This window comes from Furipterus horrens, unplaced genomic scaffold, assembly GCF_987537825.1.
Source record: "Furipterus horrens unplaced genomic scaffold, mFurHor1.1.pri manual_scaffold_3, whole genome shotgun sequence".
Classification (NCBI taxonomy): domain Eukaryota; kingdom Metazoa; phylum Chordata; class Mammalia; order Chiroptera; family Furipteridae; genus Furipterus; species Furipterus horrens.
In genome coordinates, this window is record NW_028327173.1 from 208,879,688 (window position 1) to 208,898,061 (window position 18,374).

Consider the following 18,374-nt stretch of genomic DNA (forward strand, 5'->3'; position numbering starts at 1 on the left):
GGCCGGGCAGCGTGGGTGGGCTGGGGAGGCAGGGTCTCCATCTGAGGGGGCCTCACCCAGGCAGAAGGGATGGAGGGAAGAGGCCACCCGTGGGACCTGGGGCTGAGAGGTCCCCGTGAGGTTCGTGAATCTCAAGGCTTGAGGGACGATGATACCTAGAGGTGTGGGGTCCCTGTCCCCCAGGAGCTCCCCTGGCTCAGGCCTCATCACTCCTCACCTGCCTCGGCTTTTTATCTTGTTTATTATAGTCTTCACTTTTGGGTAACATTTTACTTTTAAGTAACTTATGTTCAGATACAATTCACACACCACACAATTCACCCATTTCCAGGGTGCAAGCGACTGCTTTTTTGTATATTCAAAACTTGTACAGCCATCACCGTAGCCAATTTTAGGGCATTTTCATCACCCCAAAAAAGCAGTCACCCCCCATTTCCCATCTGTGGCCGCAGCTCCTGGCAGCCACTCACCTGCTTTCTATCTGCGGATTTTCTTATTCTGGATATTTCCTATTTGTGGAATCACGCGTGATGGGGCCTCTGGTGTCTGGCTCCTTTCACGGAGCATCATGTTTTTGAGGTTCGTCCACATTAAATTTGATATATTTTATATATTTTTTCTCTCTCTCTTTTTGTGGTATATTTTATTGATTATGTTGTTACAATAGTTCTAGTGTTTTTCCCCCTTTGCTCCCCTCTGCCCAGTACCCCTCTTCCCCCCAGCTATTCCACCCCCCTTAGTTCATGACCATGGGTCGTGCATACAAATTCTTTGGCTTCACCCTTTCCTATATTCTTCTTTTTTTTAAAATTAATTACTTAATTTTTTATAACAATAAAAAATAACAATTCCCCCCCGTCAGACTTAAGACCCTTTATAATCTTATAAAAGACAATGGGCAAAGGTCTCGTGCTCCTCTAGCTGCTTCAAGCTGGGCATGGTCATCATCCTACCTACCCTTGGGTCCAGAAATCCCTAATAAGAGTGGGGGTGTGGAGGGGAGGGTGGCCTTCCCACATGGGGAAGGATCGTGCAGACTCCAGGTCAGTTGGCTGTCCCCGGACAACGGCATGCTTGGTTTAACAGGCTGGCATCCTTGTTGTATTCTGGGGGCAACAGATTTGGCAACAGGGTTAAAAGGCATCATTCAATCCATAACCACTCGATGACAAAAGGCAGGGATTAATTTTTCAATGTCCCACATTAGGGAAGAGAAGGGCTTCTTTGGAGGAAGGTGTGCCAGGCACAGCTCACCTGTCCAAAACCCTTTTGCCCATTATACTTAGTTTGGGCTGAGGGGAATATTCAGGTTTCCCCCCTCTCAGACCTCTTGGCCCTTTCTGTCCAAGCCATTAGGATAGAAAAGAGAGACCAGTTTTGAAGTGAAGCCCACTGACCAACCCATACTTCACCAACTCAGCCACTTAGTTCAGCCAAACCACTGAGTCTCAGGAGGCAGCGCTGCAGAGAAGATTAAGTGAGGCTTATGCGTACAGACAATCACTCAGGTAATGCGGTCATAGGCTTATGCCCTTTGAAAACAGAAAATACATGTTAATTTATGCAACTAATCCTCAAACCAGTCTGTATCTGCAAGACTGTCTTATTGGAAAGACATCCAGTTGCAAGGCATTTGACATTCTTTTTGCCTGTAAATTAAGCATCTTTGATGATGTCACAGACTAGTTTAACTTTCAAATGAAAACAAACTTTAAATGAAAATAAACTTTAAAGACAGTTAGCTGCACTACTTTATAGTCTACCACTGAGCATTGTGATTTTCCTTGAATCACGATTTTTCTCCCTAAGATTACCCTCCTTGTCATTAAAGGGACTGCATTAAGTCCATTTTTAATTTATCCTGTTCGTTTGCATAAACACAGCAAGAACAGAAAATGATCACTTATGATTTTTAGTTCTGCTTTGCTGGAACTCACACAAGGAACCTTGAGGGTGACCTTCAGTCTGCCCTTCAGGGCACAGAAGCTGAGCCACATACCTGGCATTCAGTCTTGCCTGTAAACACCTGTCTTTTCCAAGTCCTTCTGGTTTTCCATTGTGCCTTAAGGTCCCTTCTAGCCATCTTTCAGGAAAGCAACCTTTGTCCCTTCCCTGGAAAGACTGCCATGGACCGCACAACCAACCAAGATGGTAGGCCTCTTTTTTGGGGGGGGGGGATTTTATTACCTTTGATAGTCAATCCCAGTTCCTCAGGACTTTTTGGTAACAACCAGAGCCCAAGCATGTCTCCTTTAGGCGTGACATTCCAGTCAAAGTCATGGTCAATAAAACCTCTATTAACACCTGGTCTTATTAGTTTTATGCAAAGGACCGTATATCATTGCTTACTTCTTCAGAATGCCAAATTCTGGAGGGATCAGGTAGGATGAAAAATATACAGGGGGAAGGAAAATCCTTGTCCTAATATTCACTGTATCATTCCTTTTTATTGCCAAATAATATTCCACTGTATGGATATACCACAGTTCGTTTATCCATTCACCAGCTGATGGACGTTTGAGCTGTTCCCATTTTTTGGCTTTTGTGAATATATACTGCTGCTCTAAGCACTCGTGTGCAAGTTTTTTGGGGTGTATACCTAGGAGTGAGATTACTGGGTCACAAGGTAGGTCTGGGTTTAACATTTTGAGGAAAGTAATCTTTTACTTTGACATGATTTCAAATTTGCAGAAGAATGTCCAGGGTGGCCTAAGGGACCCCTGGGACGCTTTTCCCAGATCACTTACTGTTTTTGTTTAAATCACCACTTGTTTCTCCTTCCTGCTGGGGAGAGGGCCTGCCCAAATTCAGATCTGACCACCCTCCTCCCCTGTCCCGAAGCCCTCAGTGGCTTCCTGTCACCTGCAAGAGGAAGGTCGGACCCCGCCTACGCACCCCCTTCTGGCCCCGGGACCCCTCCACCTTTCTGAACCCACGGGCCCCTTCCTGGAACCTCTGCCCATGTCCCTGCCACCCCCTCTGCCTTCTGCGCTCCCCGGAGAGCCCTGTGCCTCCTCCGATACCCAGACAAGGTGTCCCTGCTTCAGGAACTTGTCCCCTGACCTCAAGGCTGAGCCCCAGCTTCCGCCATGCCACTGCGGAGGTCCTCCTCCACCTCCTCACCGGGCCTCCGGGTCCGGAAGGCGGGAGAAGCCCCCTGCCCTGCACCCCCGTGCCTAGCGCTGCACCAGGCCCACCACCAGCCCTCCAGGGGTGTCCACAGAGCAAAGGAGCACATGAACGAAGCAGTGACTCGAAGTGGCCTTGGTGTGACTGGAGAGCTGCCAGGGGCGAGGACAGAGGAGTAGCCGTGAGCGAGGCATCGGCTGAGCAAGCACGGGTTGTGCCGAGGACCAGGGCGGTGGAGGCCATGAAGGGGCCACGGTCCCTGCCCTGGGGGAGCTCTGAGGTCAGCGGAGGACAGAGCCTCCCACCAGACGGCCACTCACAGTGCGCGTGACCTAAACCCAGTGGCACGGTCTCGGCGCACCCCTCCCCAGCCCACAGGACCTCGCCTTTGAACAGCATGTTATGTTTTATCAAGGGCCTTCCTTCACAGACCTTTTTATTTTTTTAATCAATTGTGGTACCATCTCTGTGACGTACATGGACCATCTTGCCCTTTTGTAGGCGTGCCGTTCAGGGGTATTGAGCACCTTGGCCTTCTTGTGTGCCCCTTTCCCCACGCATTTCTGTTTTAGTCTCACAGTGAGCTAGGCAGCGAAGGGGGGACGCTCGTGTTGGAAATGCAAGCTCTCCGGGTTGTGCAGAAGGAGCTTCGGGAGGTGTTTGGGGCCACCCTGCCTGCAGCGTGGTCGCTCTGCCTCACTGCTTCAGCAATGAACTCTGAACTCTAAACTCTGAACTCAGAGAGAGAGGGAAAGAGAGGGAGAGGGAGAGAGAGAGGGAGAGAGGAGAAGAAAGTGTTTCCCCCTTGCTGAATTCTAATTCACGAATGAGGAAAAACTAGGAACTAGTGGTGAGTTTCATCTCCATCCACGATCTACATAGAAGATTATTCTACACTTTTAATAAAAGTGTGAGAGTAAGAGGCCAGGCTCTGCTTTTGCAAACATTACTTTTACTGGAAGGCTTTGGTCCCAGTCATTTGCACCAAAGACAAGGAGGTTGGGACGTCACCGTGCCTCTGACGCTCCTGCCCGAAGCTTTATCTACAGTAGGGACCAGGGACTCAGTATTGGTGTGATCATCCGCCACATGCTATCCAAACAGTCAACTTGAATGTGATTGAGAAAGAAAAAGAGGCAGCTGCAAATAATCCTGCAAACAACTATGTACTTGCAAACCATGTATGTGTGATGAAGAGAAAGTCAAGGGTTCCATGGGAGTGTGGATAGGGCCTACTTGGGGCTCAAGAGACATTTCCCTAAGGAAGTGGCATTTCAGTGTCCCTCTGGAGAGCGGACGGGCATTAGGGTGGTAACGGGGCAAGGGGATGGAAGGTGGCAGGGAGGAGGGCTCCAGGCAGAAGGGCAGCACGTGCAAAGGCCCTGAGGTGGGGAGGAGCACTGTGCTTTGGAGGCGCTCAAAGGCCATCGGCACAGGAAGGCAAAGCTCTGGGTGGAAGTCCTCCCAGGTCCAGGTGCGGACTTTTGCCTCCCTCCTAAGAGTGCCAAGGTGCTTCAGAGTGTTGCAGGTGGCAAGGGACCGGCTCAGAGTGGTGCTTTCAGTCCGGACCTGGGCCACAGAGGCTAAGATGTGCCACCAGCGTGGGGCGGGGGTGGGGCCCCAGCGGGCAGGAGGGTGCCCAGCCTGTCTGAGCGGTGGGCGGCGAGAGCGAAGCTGGTAGGTGGGCAATGGAGAGCTGGTTTTCTTTCCTAAGTAAAAACATTGCTCTTCTTTTCCTTCTCCCATCTGTGTTTTTAAAAATGTTTTAGAAACCTTTTTTATTTGGAAACTTCAATATTCTAGATAAGTTTTAAGAACTAGAATAAGAGAAAGAACACCCCTATGCCCTTTACCAAGACTGTTAACATTAAAAATTTCAAAAACAGCACTTTCTGTTAGTATAAAATCAGGAACATGTAATGTACCGAGTGGCAGCCGCCTCCTGCCCGCCCCACCAGGGGTACCCTTTTGTGAGTTGGGAGCGCATCCTTCCATACCTCTCTCTGAGCTCTCCGGCTGGCAGATGAGCCGCATAGCTTTCTGCGGGAGGGGGTGCTATGCACTGGGGACTCTGGGTCTGAGGACTCCTGTTCCTGTAGGGCTGGGCACTGTGACTGCTCAAGGACAGGGAGTGGAACGGGAAAATGAGGCTGCAGGGGGCAGCCCGGGGCAAGACAGGCAAGGAGAGTGGGCACTGCCAGCAGAGAGGTTGCAGGGGAAACCGCATGAAGCTGGGGTTCCCAGAGACTTTTCTTCCCGTCCTTCCCGCTGTCCTCCGGAGCTCCTGCACTGTCATGTACTCTTGCGGTCAGAGTCGAGGGGCCCAGTGGCAGACAGAGGACCCAGGGAAGCATCAGGACAAGGGCAAAGGGACCGCAGCCATCCTGAGTGGAGGGGACTGGTGGAACCCCAAGGCTTAGTTTGATTACTGAAGCCCCAGCCTGGGGGCTGGGCCTCGGGGGGAGGCCGGAAAGGCTGGGAGGGGGCCTCCACCTCCACTCTGCACACTGGCCTCCCTCCAGAGAGGGGCCACAGGATGGCCTCGGCTGGTGCCGGTGGCCGCTGATGGGTGTGCTGTCTCCCCAGCTCCTTGGTCAGCTTGATGGAAACATTCAACGAGAAGGCGGAGCAGCTGGTGGAGATTCTGGAGGCGAAGGCGGATGGGCAGACCCCGGTGTCCATGCAGGAGATGCTGACCTGCACTGCCATGGACATCCTGGCCAAGGTGATGGGGGGCACGGGGCATGGGGTGGGGCAGAGGGCTCCTCTCCCCTTCCTGTCCCCTGTTGCCTCCCCTTGCTCTGCTCCTCTCGCTGCTGCTCCTCTCGCTGCTGCTCCTCCGTGTGTCAGAGGCTGCTCCTCTGGGCTGAGAACGTCCGCTCTCCTTGACTATTCAAAACACCGAGCGTGAGGCTGGAGCTACTAACTCGTTCTCTAGAAACGAACACTGGGAGGTGAGGGGACTGGTCGCCTGTGGCTGGATCTGAGGGCTGCCTGACTCCCGCCGCAAAGCCCACCTCCCCCTCACACCCGCCGTGGGTAATGGCTTGGCGTTTTACCCTGGCAGGCCCAGCAGTGGCCCGGATAACCTGAAACCCAGGGGAAGGCAGGCCAGGCAGCTGGAGTGTGGGGACAGTTAGGGAAGGGTCTTTGTCATCCAGCAGCTCACTGAGAAGCTGGGTGTGGAACGGGAAAATGCATCTTGTCAAGAGGGAGTAGGAGGTTTATTTAGTAGCTACTACATGCTATTTAATCCTCCCACATTCAACAGGGTTGGAATGATCACGGCTTGTTGTCAGGATGCAGGTCGGCCCTTAGCCAGGGCCTGGGGCTCCAGCTAAATGGCGCCCAGCTCTGCCCTGGTCTGTGGCCCTCCCGTCCCCGGGGTATGACGTCGTCCTTCTCTCTCCCCAGGCGGCTTTTGGGATGGAGACCAGCATGCTGCTGGGGGCCCAGAAGCCTCTGTCCGGGAAGGTGAAGCTAATACTGGAGGGCATCACCGCGTCCCGCAACACCCTGGCGAAGGTACTGCCTCGCGTCCCGTCTGGTGACCAGCCGCCTCGGCTTGGGTTGTCCTCCTTTGCTGGGCACCGCCTCCAGGGACGTTTTTTTCAGAATGAGTTTTGAGTTCTGGTCTGTCTAACTGCAGTGACTGCTGACTCAGTTAGGATCTGCCTCCATTGCCTCAAGTCGCGGCTCAAAATGAAACCGTTTGACGTAAATTAGGAGCTCACCTTTCTCTAGTGCAGCGTGAGCCCTGACACGGGCCATCCGGGGCGGTCAGGACGGCCCCTCCAGGCCAGACGTCCCTGGGTCTTCTGTGGGTCCACGGTCTGCGGCACGTCGCCTCATTGTCATAAAGCGGCTGCCGCAGCTCCCGCTCTCACACCCCAGCTGGCCGTCCCCTGGGGCCACCCCCTTTTCTCGGCTGGTGCTCCCACCTCCTGCCCTCCGGCTGTGGCTTCCTCCTTCACTGCAGCCCCAGCGGCCCCGCCCTCCGGGGGTCCCTTCTCACTTCCCAGTGCTTCCCGAATATTTCCAGGCCCCTTTCCCATCATTCCTGGGGATTCGGGGCCAGAAGGGGAAGCCGATGGGCGTTGGGCTAGGCCGGTCTTCTTGAGCTAGTCTCCCTGGGTCCTTTATCTTCCAGGATTTCTCCCGGTCTCCTGACAGCCCTGCGTGCCGGGGCTGCTGAGGATTGATTGACATTTTGGGACCGGGGTGGGCGGGGGGAGGGCGAAGAAGGGAGAGGGAGGCGCGTGTGCTCAGTGGGCTGTCTTGCCCTGGAACCCCTTTTAGTTCATGCCGGGGAAGTGGAAGCAGCTGCGTGAGATCCGCGAGAGCGTCCGCTTCCTGCGCCAGGTCGGCAAGGACTGGGTGCAGCGCCGCAGGGAGGCCCTGAAGCGGGGAGAGGACGTCCCCGCCGACATCCTCACCCAGATTCTCAAAGGTGTGGGGCTCCTTGCGCAGGCGAGGTGGCCGGGGGTCCCCCTGTCGGGGTGTCTTCGTGAGCTGTGGGAAAGGGAACGGGAGGATGAGTGTCGCAGACGTCGCTGCCGGCACCTGAGCCGCTCCTTGTGTTTCAGCTGAAGAGGGCGCCCAGGACGACGAGGTTCTGCTGGACAACTTCGTCACCTTCTTCATTGCTGGTTCGTAGTTTCATCCACGACCCAGGGCTCCGAGCTTTGCAGAAATGATGGGAATGGTGGATCGCTTAAATCCTGACGCAGAGATTTTTCTGGCCATCTAAGCAGAGTTATGCTGCGGAACTGGGGGGCCGGGACCAGGGGAGCAGAAGCCTTCTCTCTCCTCTGAGGGATGTCCAGGAGGCCCTCTTGGGGACCTCTAACCTGTTCATGGAGCTGGCAGTCCTGGGGACTTGTGAAGCTGTCTTTTTGGGTTCGGGGAGCTTGGCCATGTGATTTCCAGTTTCCCCCTCACTCAGAATTTGTGGGAAGCAGCTTCATTTATTTGCTTATCAAATATTTCTTGAGCGTCTATCCTCACCTAGAAAACTCCTCCTCACTCGTCAGGGATCCCTCGGGTGCTTCTTCCTCGGGAAAGCCCTCAGGGATTGCCCAGACTCATCAGGCCCCAGTGAGAAGCTCACCGTGGTGCCCAGAGCGGCCCTGCCCAAACGTCTCACGGCTTCCGTTGTGTGTCTGTTGGTGTGACTCCCTGAGGCCCGCCTGCCCCGGCAGGTGGCGGGCTTGGTGAGCGAGGGGCTGCGTTGTTTCGCTCACTTGTGTGTGCCAGGGCCCAGCGCAGTAGGTCCCTGTGACGACTGGATGGAATGAACAAACGGGGGAGTGGATGCTAGGCTCGGGAAGACAGAGCGAACAAGAGGAGAGTTCATAGTCTGGTGGTGGCGGTCGACAGACAGACAGACAGTTGGGTTGAATTGGTTGGGAACCTTGCTGGGTGTGGGGGGGAGTTCAGAGGAGGGTAGAGAGATGCAGCTGTCCTGCTCTCCCTAGGGCCCCTGCAGTGTCTGGATGCAGGGTTCGGGGGTGGGGTGTGAGGAAACTGAGTCACAGATGGCAGCAAGCGGCCAGGGCCAGGACGGGCTTCTGGCTGCTCTGCTCTCCCTGTCAGCCTCAGTTCCCCACGCCGGGGCCACCTGGGCCTCCCTCCTCAGCTCCTACTTGCTGTGAGGTGTAGGCCCTCTCCCTCCTAGAGCAGCCCCCACCCCCACCAAGGCCCCTGGTAGACTACCTACCCCTTAGCGGAAATTCCTGCAATGCAGACAGTTCCTTCTCAGGCCAGCTGGGTGCTTAGACTGTCCGCTTGGCCAGAACTCAGAGTCGGTCCTCCTGCAGTGACCCCTGCCCACGCAGGAGAAGCCACCAGGTCCCTGCAGCTATAGGTGTGCTCTCCCCAGACCTCAGGGGCTGGTGCCCACAGCTGGGGGAGAACACGGCCCTGGGCTCTAAAGTCTGCTCAGCTGGAGTCCCAGCCCATCCCTCCTGCCGTGTGACTTCGAGATTCACATTTCTCTCAGCTTCAGCTTCCTCTTCTGCAAAATGGGGACAGGCATCCCCCGGGCCAGGCAAGGCACAAGGATGGTTGGAGGAAGGGGCTTTCAGAGTGTGAAAACCAGATGCCTGGCGGCAAAGGCCCTTTATTTGACCACACTGGCTGCCATCAGGTGATGTGGCGGTGGGCAGGTGTCCCTTTACATCTGTATGTGCAGCGCCACCACAGGGGACAGAAGTGAGGCCCTGAACGGCCACCAGGGCATTGGTGTCTCAGAAGCCGGGCTGCAGCCGCTCTATGTCCCATGTGGTGCTGCCACTGTCCTCCTTTCCTGCAGGTCACGAGACCTCTGCCAATCACTTGGCATTCACGGTGATGGAGCTGTCCCGCCAGCCCGAGATCTTGGCAAGGTACGGCGAGGGGGGGTGGTGGCCAGGGGGTGGGAGGCCGCCTTGGGTGTTGCGAAGGGGGTTGTCCCATGTCTTATTCCTAGAGGGCCACCTGCTCCCACCTCCCATGGCTGAGCTCTCTGCCCCGTGCCCTGCTTCTCTTCACCCCAGGGCCTTTGTACATGCCATTCCCTCTCTGGAGGCTCCTCTTCCTGCTTTTCTCCTCCCTTCCTCTTCTTCCTCCCCTTCTTCTGATACTTCTCAGACCCCTAAAGTAGCCACTAGCGTCCTCTCAGTCCATAAGTGCGTTTCCTCCCAGGACTGTTTGCTTCAAGGCCATCTCAGTCACGGAAGTGGAAGCTCCAGGAGGCCAGGGACCATGGCTCCTTCCCTCCCCATGGCGCCCTTAGTGTCTGGCCAGGGGCTGCCCCTGAGGTCTGAGCGGGTGCCCGGGGAGCGCTGCTCTTCAGCTGGCTGGATGAGGGGGGCAGGCCTGGGGAGATGGCATCTGAGCGGGGCCATTGGTTGCCTCAGGCACAGTTGCCCAGATTGAGCCAAAGGTGACGTGCTCCGAAAACGCCACCAGGCTTGGGGTGGGGGTGGGGGAAGACTGGGGAGGTGGGCAGGGGCCTGCCATTAGTGGTTCTCACTTCGTAAGAGGGCAGAGTGAAGGCCTTCTTGAGAATATGAAATAGTTTATTAGGTTTCTAAAAAGATGCAGTAATAAAATGCTCTTTATAAAAATGTTGGAAAGAGCAGGAAAGTTAAAATAAATAATAATAATAAAAATAATAATAATAATAAATCTGTCCGTGGTGGCCCCAACCACCCAGAGGCCGTTCATGGTTAACTTTTCATCCCACGTTATTGTAACCTCTTCCCAAATCCACTTTTTAAAAACACTGTGGTAAAGCATGCCTACGTAGCATAAAATGTACCACTTTACCTACCTTAACCGCCAGCTCAGTGGCATTAAGTGCGGCCACATTGTCGTGTACCTGACCCCACCGTCCAGCCCAGACTGAAACTCTGTCCCCATTAAACACCGGCTCCCCAGCCCCCTGCCGACCCCCCGGCGACACCACCCTACTCCGAGGACCTCCCGGAAGGGGAGCCGGCACCGTTTGTCCTGTTGTGGCGGCTTGTTTCCCTCGGCGTAGTGTCCTCAAGGTCTGTCCGTGCGGCAGACGGAGTCGCCCGCCGTTGTGTGGGTGGCCACGTCTTGTTTACCCACCCGCGGACACTTGGGCTGCTTCTGCTGTTTGGCTATTGTGAACCACGCTGCTCCAAACATGAGTGTGCCCAGATTTATCTGTGACCCCACTTTCAGGACTTTTGGGCGGGCACCCACGAGTGGAATCGCCGCATCCTAGAGCAGCTCCGTGTTTAACTTGTAGAGGAACCGCCACGCCATTTCCCACCTGCGCCATTCACTTTCCCACCCACGGAGCGCAGGGTTCCGGCTTCTCCGCGTCCCCGCCACCCGTGTGCTCTTGTCTTTGATAACAGCCCCCCTAGTGGGGTGAGGTGGTCCACATCCGCTCCAGTGCTGCCTGCACTTCTAACAGTGCACGTCCCCGGGTTCGCTCAAGCAGCGTCCCCGCGCCACTCAGTCCACTGCTCCCAGCCATTGGCGGCTGTGACCAGGCCCAGACGGGCATCGATGTGCAAAGCCCTTGTTCCAGGGCGCGCTGGTTTCCTACGGCTGGTTCCCAGCAGCAAACCCAAAGGGTGAACGTTGTCAAGGGCCCTGGGACGTCGTTCCCGCATGCCTGGGCACCTTGGCTTGGCCGTGGCGGTTCGTGGATGTCTTCCACCATGGGGTGGGCCGTGTGCGCAGGCAGGGAACCCCAGGCCCCTCTCACATGCTTCCTTCCATCCCGGCTTCTCGAAGCTCGCGTGGGGACATCTGTCCTTGGAGATGAATTTGTCTTTGACCCCGCAGGCTGCAGGCCGAGGTGGACGAGGTCATCGGCTCAAAGAGGCACCTTGACTACGAGGACCTGGGAAGACTGCAGTACCTGTCCCAGGTGTGTGTGGGGTGGGAGGATAGAAGCTTCTGGGCAGATGTGGGGGATCTGTCGATTCAGGCCCGCAGTCTCCCTAACCCATCAGAGCAGGGGTTCTCTAACCTCACTGCTCAGGAGAGTCCCCTGGGAGACGTAAGAAAATCCCACCCCCACACTGCCCCGAGTCCGACGACGCCAGGCTCCCCGGGCGGGCCTGGGCGGCAGCGTTGTCAAGGCCTCCCAGGTGCCCCCAACATGCCGCCAGAGCTGGAAACAGCCCGTCGGTGAGCGGGACTCGGTTTGCACTGCCCACCTCAGCCAGGGCTCTGCAGGCCCCATGCCCCCTCCGCTGGGAGAGTCAGCACAGCAGGAGGCGTCGCGGGTGGTGGGACCCCTGGTTCAGAGGGAGCCTGGCCCCCTTCTCCTTCCGGGCCTCAGTTTCCCCTTCTGTCATGCAACAGTTGGACACAGGGTTCCAGGACCCGCGTGCACATTAAGCACCATGTGTGGGAACAGAGACGGGCGCGGGGCGTGTCCCGTGGGATCTCCGGCTTCTCTTACTCCCTCCCCGTGTGGCTCCCGCAGGTCCTCAAAGAGTCGCTGAGGCTGTACCCGCCAGCGTGGGGCACCTTCCGCCTACTGGAAGAGGAGACCTTGATCGACGGAGTCCGAGTCCCTGGCAACACCCCACTCCTGGTGAGGAGGGGCCCTGCCTGCCAGCCTGCCCCCGGGACGGGGGGCTGATTTGGGCTCTCCTCTGAGGTCAGGGAGGTGTGTGGCCCCGTCCTCTTTGCTGGCTGCCCTGGAAGGTCTTTTTTCTCCCCCTTCACACGGTCCAGTGTGACATGACGGGATGAGGCTGGGGACCCTGTGGCTCAGGGAGATCTTTAGCGGTCGGCTCTCTTGCTTTGTCTGGAGTAAGAAACCCTTCCCTCTCCTGTGGCCGGCGCAGTCACCGACATTATCTTCTAACAATTCTACAGTTTTCTTTTGAAAGTTAAGTTCTTATCTGCTTGGAGTTGGTCTTGTGTGTGGTGTGAGGTAGGGACGTGTATTCATCTGCTCGGGCCGTCATGACAGAGCACTCGGCTGGGGGGGAGGGGCGGGTGCGGGGGGGGGGGTGGCTTCCACTGCAGAAATGCGCTGTGTCGGAGCCCAGGGGGCTGGAAGGCCGAGAGCGAGGGGTGGGCAGGGCTGGCTTCCTCGGCGCCTCTCCCCGTGGCGTACAGATGGCCGTCTTCTCCCTGGGTCCTCACGTGGCCTCCGGTGTGTGTGTCTATGAGCTACTCCCCTCTCTGTATAAGGACGCCAGTCCTATCGGGTTAGGGTCACCCTGTGACCTCATATTAACTCAGTTACCCCGTTTAAGGCCCTACCTCCAAGTGCAGCCATGACTCAGCCCACAATCGGACGTATTTTTGTTTTTGTTTAATGAAGGGGAACGCCGTGATTCCAGCCCCTTCTGCACGGCACCCTTTCCCCAGGGCTCCGCCATGCCTTCCCCGTGTGCACCAAAGCTTTATCTGTGTCCTTTTTTTTAACACCCGCGCACCAATACCACCTGCCTTGGTGACTGTCTCTTTAGACGGCTTCACATCTGGCAGGACGGGGCCCTGTGGCTGGCTGACTCTGGACCCAGGTGTGCAACCCCACGGGCCTCGAGTGGGCAGCCCCGGGCTCCCATCCCAGCCCTGCTCCCGCTGGCCGGGTCATCTCAGGCAAGACCCTGAATCTTCGGGCCTCGGTGCCATCCTTGTAAAGATGGGGTCGTTGGTGCCTGGGTCACGGTTTATTGAGAAGAGTCAATGGGATAATGAACACCCCATGTCTGGCAAAAATCCCGCACAGAGTAGCGCCCTGTGCTGAGCTGAGACGCTTCCCTGCCTTGTGCTCCCATTCTCTGGAGCTGACTTCCAGGTGCGTCTCTACCCCCGGATGCCTGGACTCCGGAGGCAGAGAGCCAGGGGCAGAGTGGCTCAGGAAGACACCTCGTGCAGGCTGGCACCCAGCACCCAAGTTATGGGGGAAAGGCCACGGAGCATGAGCCCCACTCAGGAGGTGAAGGGCCAGCGGGGCCTGCAGCTCCCCACCCCCCTAAGCAAGCCTGATGCTGAAGGCAAACTTGGAGCAGGAGCAGCACCCAGGACCCAGAGAAAGACGGCCTCACAGCCACTTGACCTGGAGTCCCAGTTTGCCCACTGGCTTGTCAGTGACTTCAGGCAAATCACTCACCTTCCTGAGCCTCCGTTTCCTCATCTGTAAAATGAGGATAATAGTAGCTCTCCCAGGGCGGGGCCAAGCCTGACAATGTGGCATGCCAGCCGTGGTCAGTGGCACATGGCTGTCCCTTTTCTTCCTCTTAGAGACTTTCCAGGGGCCAGCGTGGTTCCACGTGGGCGGAGATGGGAGGCGGGGTAGGAGGATGGGTGGGCGGAGTGCAGCAGGGGTGGGGGCTTGGTGGATTTCTCTGCTCCGAGTCACCCCATTAGGTGACTGCAGCAGGCTGGGAAGGTGCAAGGGGACCGTCCTTGGAACCAGAGCCAAGCATGTTCTGTGCCCGGCAGTTCAGCACCTACGTCATGGGGCGGATGGACACATACTTTGAGGACCCACTGACTTTCAACCCGGATCGCTTTGGCCCCAAAGCACCCAAGTAAGCCTCTCTTCCGCGGTCCACGAGTGGCTGCCTGGTGGGAGGAGGACGGTCCCAGCGGCTGCTCGCCTGCGCTGCCTGTGCCCCCCGGGCCCGCGTGGCCTTCCAGATCGATGTGTGGCAGCTGTGAGCCCACAGGGCCCCCTTGGACGGGGGAGGAAACCACAGCTCAGAGGGGTTAGGTCGTTTGCCCAAGGGTGCTCAGCCGGTGCTGGGGTTTGAGCCAGCTCAGACTGTGGTTTTTGGTTTTGTTTTTTAAGATTTTATTTATTTACTTTCAGAGAGAGAGGAAGGGAGGGAGAAAGAGAGGGAGAGAAACATCAATCAGTTGCCTCTCCTACACCCCCAACTGGGGTTCAGCCCACAACTCAGGCCTGTGCCCTGACAGGGAATCGAACCGGCAACCTTTTGGTTGGACGGCCAGCACTCAGTCCACTGAGCCACACCAGCCAGGGCTGAGACTGGTTTTAAAGCCCATGCTCATAACCAGTCCCTTATGCTGGGAAGTGCTGTGACTTGGGCAAGTGACTGCACCCCTTTTGGCCTTGATGTTCCCATCTGAGAAACGGGAACACTGTCGGCTCCTCTGGGGGGTGCCAAGGGAGTGGGTGCGTTAAAGTGCTGAAGCCGTGGCGGGGAGCCAAGCTCTGGGGACGGGAACTCGAGTCCAGACCCAGGCTGCGCAGAGCTGGACGGGTGACGCCCGAGTGAGTAAGCGCCGTGGGACCCAGGGTGAGCTGTTTTGCCTCTCTGAGCCTCAGTTTTCCGTCTGTATGATGGGGGTGATCACAGCTCCTTCCGGAAGGCTCAGGAGGAGGATACACGAGAGAATTCTGAGCCCGAGCTTAGCAGAGGCAGCTGCTGTTGTCAGTGTGTGCAAAACCCCGCCCGGCGGTCGCAGGGCGGCCACCTCCTGACGCCTTTCTCCTGCAGGCCCAGGTTCACCTACTTCCCCTTCTCTCTGGGCCCGCGCTCCTGCATCGGGCAGCAGTTTGCTCAGGTAGGAGGCCAGCGTGGCGCCTCGTCCTGCTCAGGGCTGCCCTGGGCTGGGGGCTGGGGGCTGGGGACCCAGCGGCCATGGCATTTGTGCTTACTGACTGCCCACTCTCCCCTCACCCCCACCCCCATGCACAGATGGAGGTGAAGGTGGTCATGGCCAAGCTGCTGCAGAGGCTGGAGTTCCGGCTGGTGCCCGGGCAGCGGTTCGGGCTGCAGGAACAGGCCACACTCAAGCCACTGGACCCCGTGATCTGCACCTTGCAGCCCCGGGGCTGGCAGCCTGCACCCCCACCCCCGCCCTGCTGAGGGGGCCTGGGGCAGAATTGGACTCCTTGGGCCAGGGCCGTGCCCACCCTCCTCTGCAACCCACTGCCACCCTCCCACCCCCACCCCGCTCTCCTGTCCTCTTCCTTGAGGGCACCCTCCATGCTGGCTCCCAGAGAGCCCTCTGCCAACCCTCTCCTGCTTCGTGCCCCTCAGAGACCCCTGTCTGCTGCTAACTCCACTGCCCTTCCTGGGCCAGCTCTCCCTGACGCCCCAGCTGCCCCCCAGATGTGCTACCATCTTCCCTCACCCCTTTGCACAGGCCACTCCCTCTGCCAGATACCCTAACTCTTGCTCACTCCCTAAAGCCTTCTTCGGGTGTCACCTCCTCCAGGAAGCCCTCCATGCCACCCCCGGCTGGGCCAGGGGCCCCTCCTCTGTGCTCCCTTGGTCACCTGTGCTACCTCTAACACCACACTGACCACTGTATCGTGAGTGTCCTTTGAAGTGACCGACTACCCTGCCAGGCCGTGAGCGCCTCAGGTGTGGGGTCTGCGTGTGATTTGCCTCTGAGGCCCCCCGTGCCCTCTGAGGGCCTGACACAGAGTCGATGCTCAATAAATGTGTGTTGACTGCATGCACGATCGGCCAGGCCAGGCCAGGTGCTCTGCCCTCAGTGTGCTCGTCTGTGAAACGGAGGTGATGTTAAGGTTGGTCTCTCTAAGGGCTGACACAGTTCTGGAAGCAGCCCACACACTGGCCCCTTGGGAGAAAATTGCCTGGGTTACTGGGATGGCTCCCTTGCCAAGTGCAAGGCCATGCTTCTGGGTGAGGTTGGGACTATAGATGAGGTTTTGAGAGCTTGATTGGAGAGGGTTGGGGGCCCTGGGGCCTATGCCATCTAGCCTATTCCCAGCAAGAACATTGACACCCCAGGGAGCTCATGGAGGCTGAGGCCCCCGGGGTCTCTCATGGGAGCAGTAGGTGGGGCCAAGTAGCTGGGTACTTGGCCTCATGTTCGTGACATCCTCATCACCTGCTGGCAGAATGCCGCCCCTTCTCACCTGGTTGGAGGAAGCCAGTGAGGGCCCTGCCCCTAATGGTCAGGTGGAACTTTCCCAGTGCTGGTGGGCGGGTGGAGGAGCTGTCCCTCCTTCCCCAGGGCTCGGGTTGGCAAATGGGCAGTGACATTGGCCCGTCCGAGGGAAAGAGCTGGCTCCAAGTCTCTCCTTCAGCACTTGGGGGCATGTCATTGTGCAAAGAAAACCAAATGCCCTCGCCTGTGGCCCGGGGTAGCTGCCAGGGAGGGTGTGGGTCTGGGCGGCCCTGCTGCGCATCGGCTCCTCGCTCCTTGCCACTGTCCTGCACAGCAGCTCCAGGGATCTTCGCCTGCAGCAGATGAGGACACTGAGGCTCAGGGAAGATGTGACATGCTCAGTGCAGGTGGCTGGACTGGACTGGGATGGAGCTGCCCCCTACCCACCCCCCGCCTCAGGCTGGACTGGTTTCACCTGAGCCTCTGGGCAGACGGTCTGGCCACTGGGATGCAACCTGGCACTTGGCTGGCCCTAATCAAGCTGCTCCCCACCTCTCCGTTTTCAAAAAACAGTCTTTTTTGTGAGCAGGCAGGTGGCTTTCAAATCTGGCTGCATAGCCAGGTCACCCGGGCCAGCTGGATCAGTCTAGGGGGTGGGGCCCAGAAACCTTTTAAGTCCCCCCAGGAGACCCCAATGTGCCAACACCAGGGGCCGGGCAGGATGGACGGGATAAAGACCAAGGCCCTGCAGCCAAACCTCCGGGGGTCAAATCCTGCCCCTTCTGTCACTGTGGCTTGCACCTCAGTGTCCCCATCTGTAAGGGAGGACAAATGATAGAGCCCACGTGTTAGGGTTGGTGGGAGAATTAAGAGCGTTCTACACAGAGCGTCCTGAGCACAGAGCCTGTCAGTGTCAGTGCTACAGACCCAGTGCTGGTGTCTTTATTATTGTCACCTCCAGGGAAGAACTCGTTTTGGGGGCCAGACCATGCAGTTCCCAGAATAGCCACAAGATGGCGCCGCGCCGCAGAGCTCCGGTTTGTGCGTCCACTATGGGCAGAAGGGACAGCGCTCCACACCCACGGAGGGTCCAGGGAGGGGCCCGAGGCCATGTAAGCTCAGCCTCCTGGAGGCTGAGTCAGGGCAAGAGGGTGCAAACCCCACCTGGTGCAGGGGAGAGTGGTCTGGGGCATCCACAGACAGCTGGGGTGGGCGTGGGGAGGCAGGTGTCACCGTCCCTGTTTCACATATGGGGCCACCGAGGAATGGAGGGTCAGGCGGCTGGTGGGGGTGGCAGGGGCAGTGCCACGCAGGCGGGGGTGTGGGGACGCCTGCGTCTCTTCGCCTTTACCCCTCCTGGCAGTGGGTCTGTCAGGATTCCTGCAGCCTGGGAGGGGAGAGCTGGGGATGCTCAGTAATTCCCAGAGCTGAGCAGCTTTAACGCCTAAAATGCTCTTTGCAAAGCGTGGAAAGAATCTCCCATGATGCCCTCGGGCTCAGCGGCCTGGAGGCTGGTGTCAGGGACAGTCCGGGTGGCTTATGGCCCAGGCAAGGCTGGGGGCAAGGGGTCGGGAACCTTGGCCTACCAGGGATGAGGGGAGAAGCCTGGGCCAGCTTGGTCGGAGAGGCTTTCTCTCCTCTTTCCCTCTCTTCCCTCTCGGTGCTGGGGCAGGAAGCCGGCTCTAGGGTCCCCTGGTAGCCCTGCTGGCCCTGAGGGGCAGCCAGCGTGGGTGGGCAGAGGGTCAGTTCGCTGCCCACCTGGGAAGGTTCTGGATGGGGTGCAGCTCCTTGTGGTGGTCTCAGCCCAATGGGCATGGGGTCCTTGACACTGGGCCAGAGTCAGGTAGGTTCAGCCCAGGTGGCCCCCCGCCAACACAGCGTGTGTCGGGGGCAGGTTTCCTGGATGATTACGAGAAAGA

General features: G+C 57.6%; 1 protein-coding gene across 1 annotated transcript in view; it reads left to right on the forward strand.

Annotated features, from left to right (window-relative positions):
* CYP46A1 (cytochrome P450 family 46 subfamily A member 1) overlaps positions 1-16,056 on the forward strand; it is a 29,166-nt gene extending 13,110 nt beyond the window's left edge. Inside the window, exons 6-15 of the mRNA XM_090272145.1 lie at positions 5,716-5,854; positions 6,544-6,654; positions 7,429-7,579; positions 7,716-7,778; positions 9,443-9,515; positions 11,440-11,524; positions 12,089-12,199; positions 14,068-14,156; positions 15,090-15,156; positions 15,291-16,056. Of these exons, the coding sequence (XP_090128271.1) occupies positions 5,716-5,854; positions 6,544-6,654; positions 7,429-7,579; positions 7,716-7,778; positions 9,443-9,515; positions 11,440-11,524; positions 12,089-12,199; positions 14,068-14,156; positions 15,090-15,156; positions 15,291-15,461 (1,060 nt within the window). The 3' untranslated portion in view covers positions 15,462-16,056. The remainder of the gene's footprint in view (positions 1-5,715; positions 5,855-6,543; positions 6,655-7,428; positions 7,580-7,715; positions 7,779-9,442; positions 9,516-11,439; positions 11,525-12,088; positions 12,200-14,067; positions 14,157-15,089; positions 15,157-15,290) is intronic.
* The last annotated feature ends 2,318 nt before the right edge of the window (positions 16,057-18,374 follow it).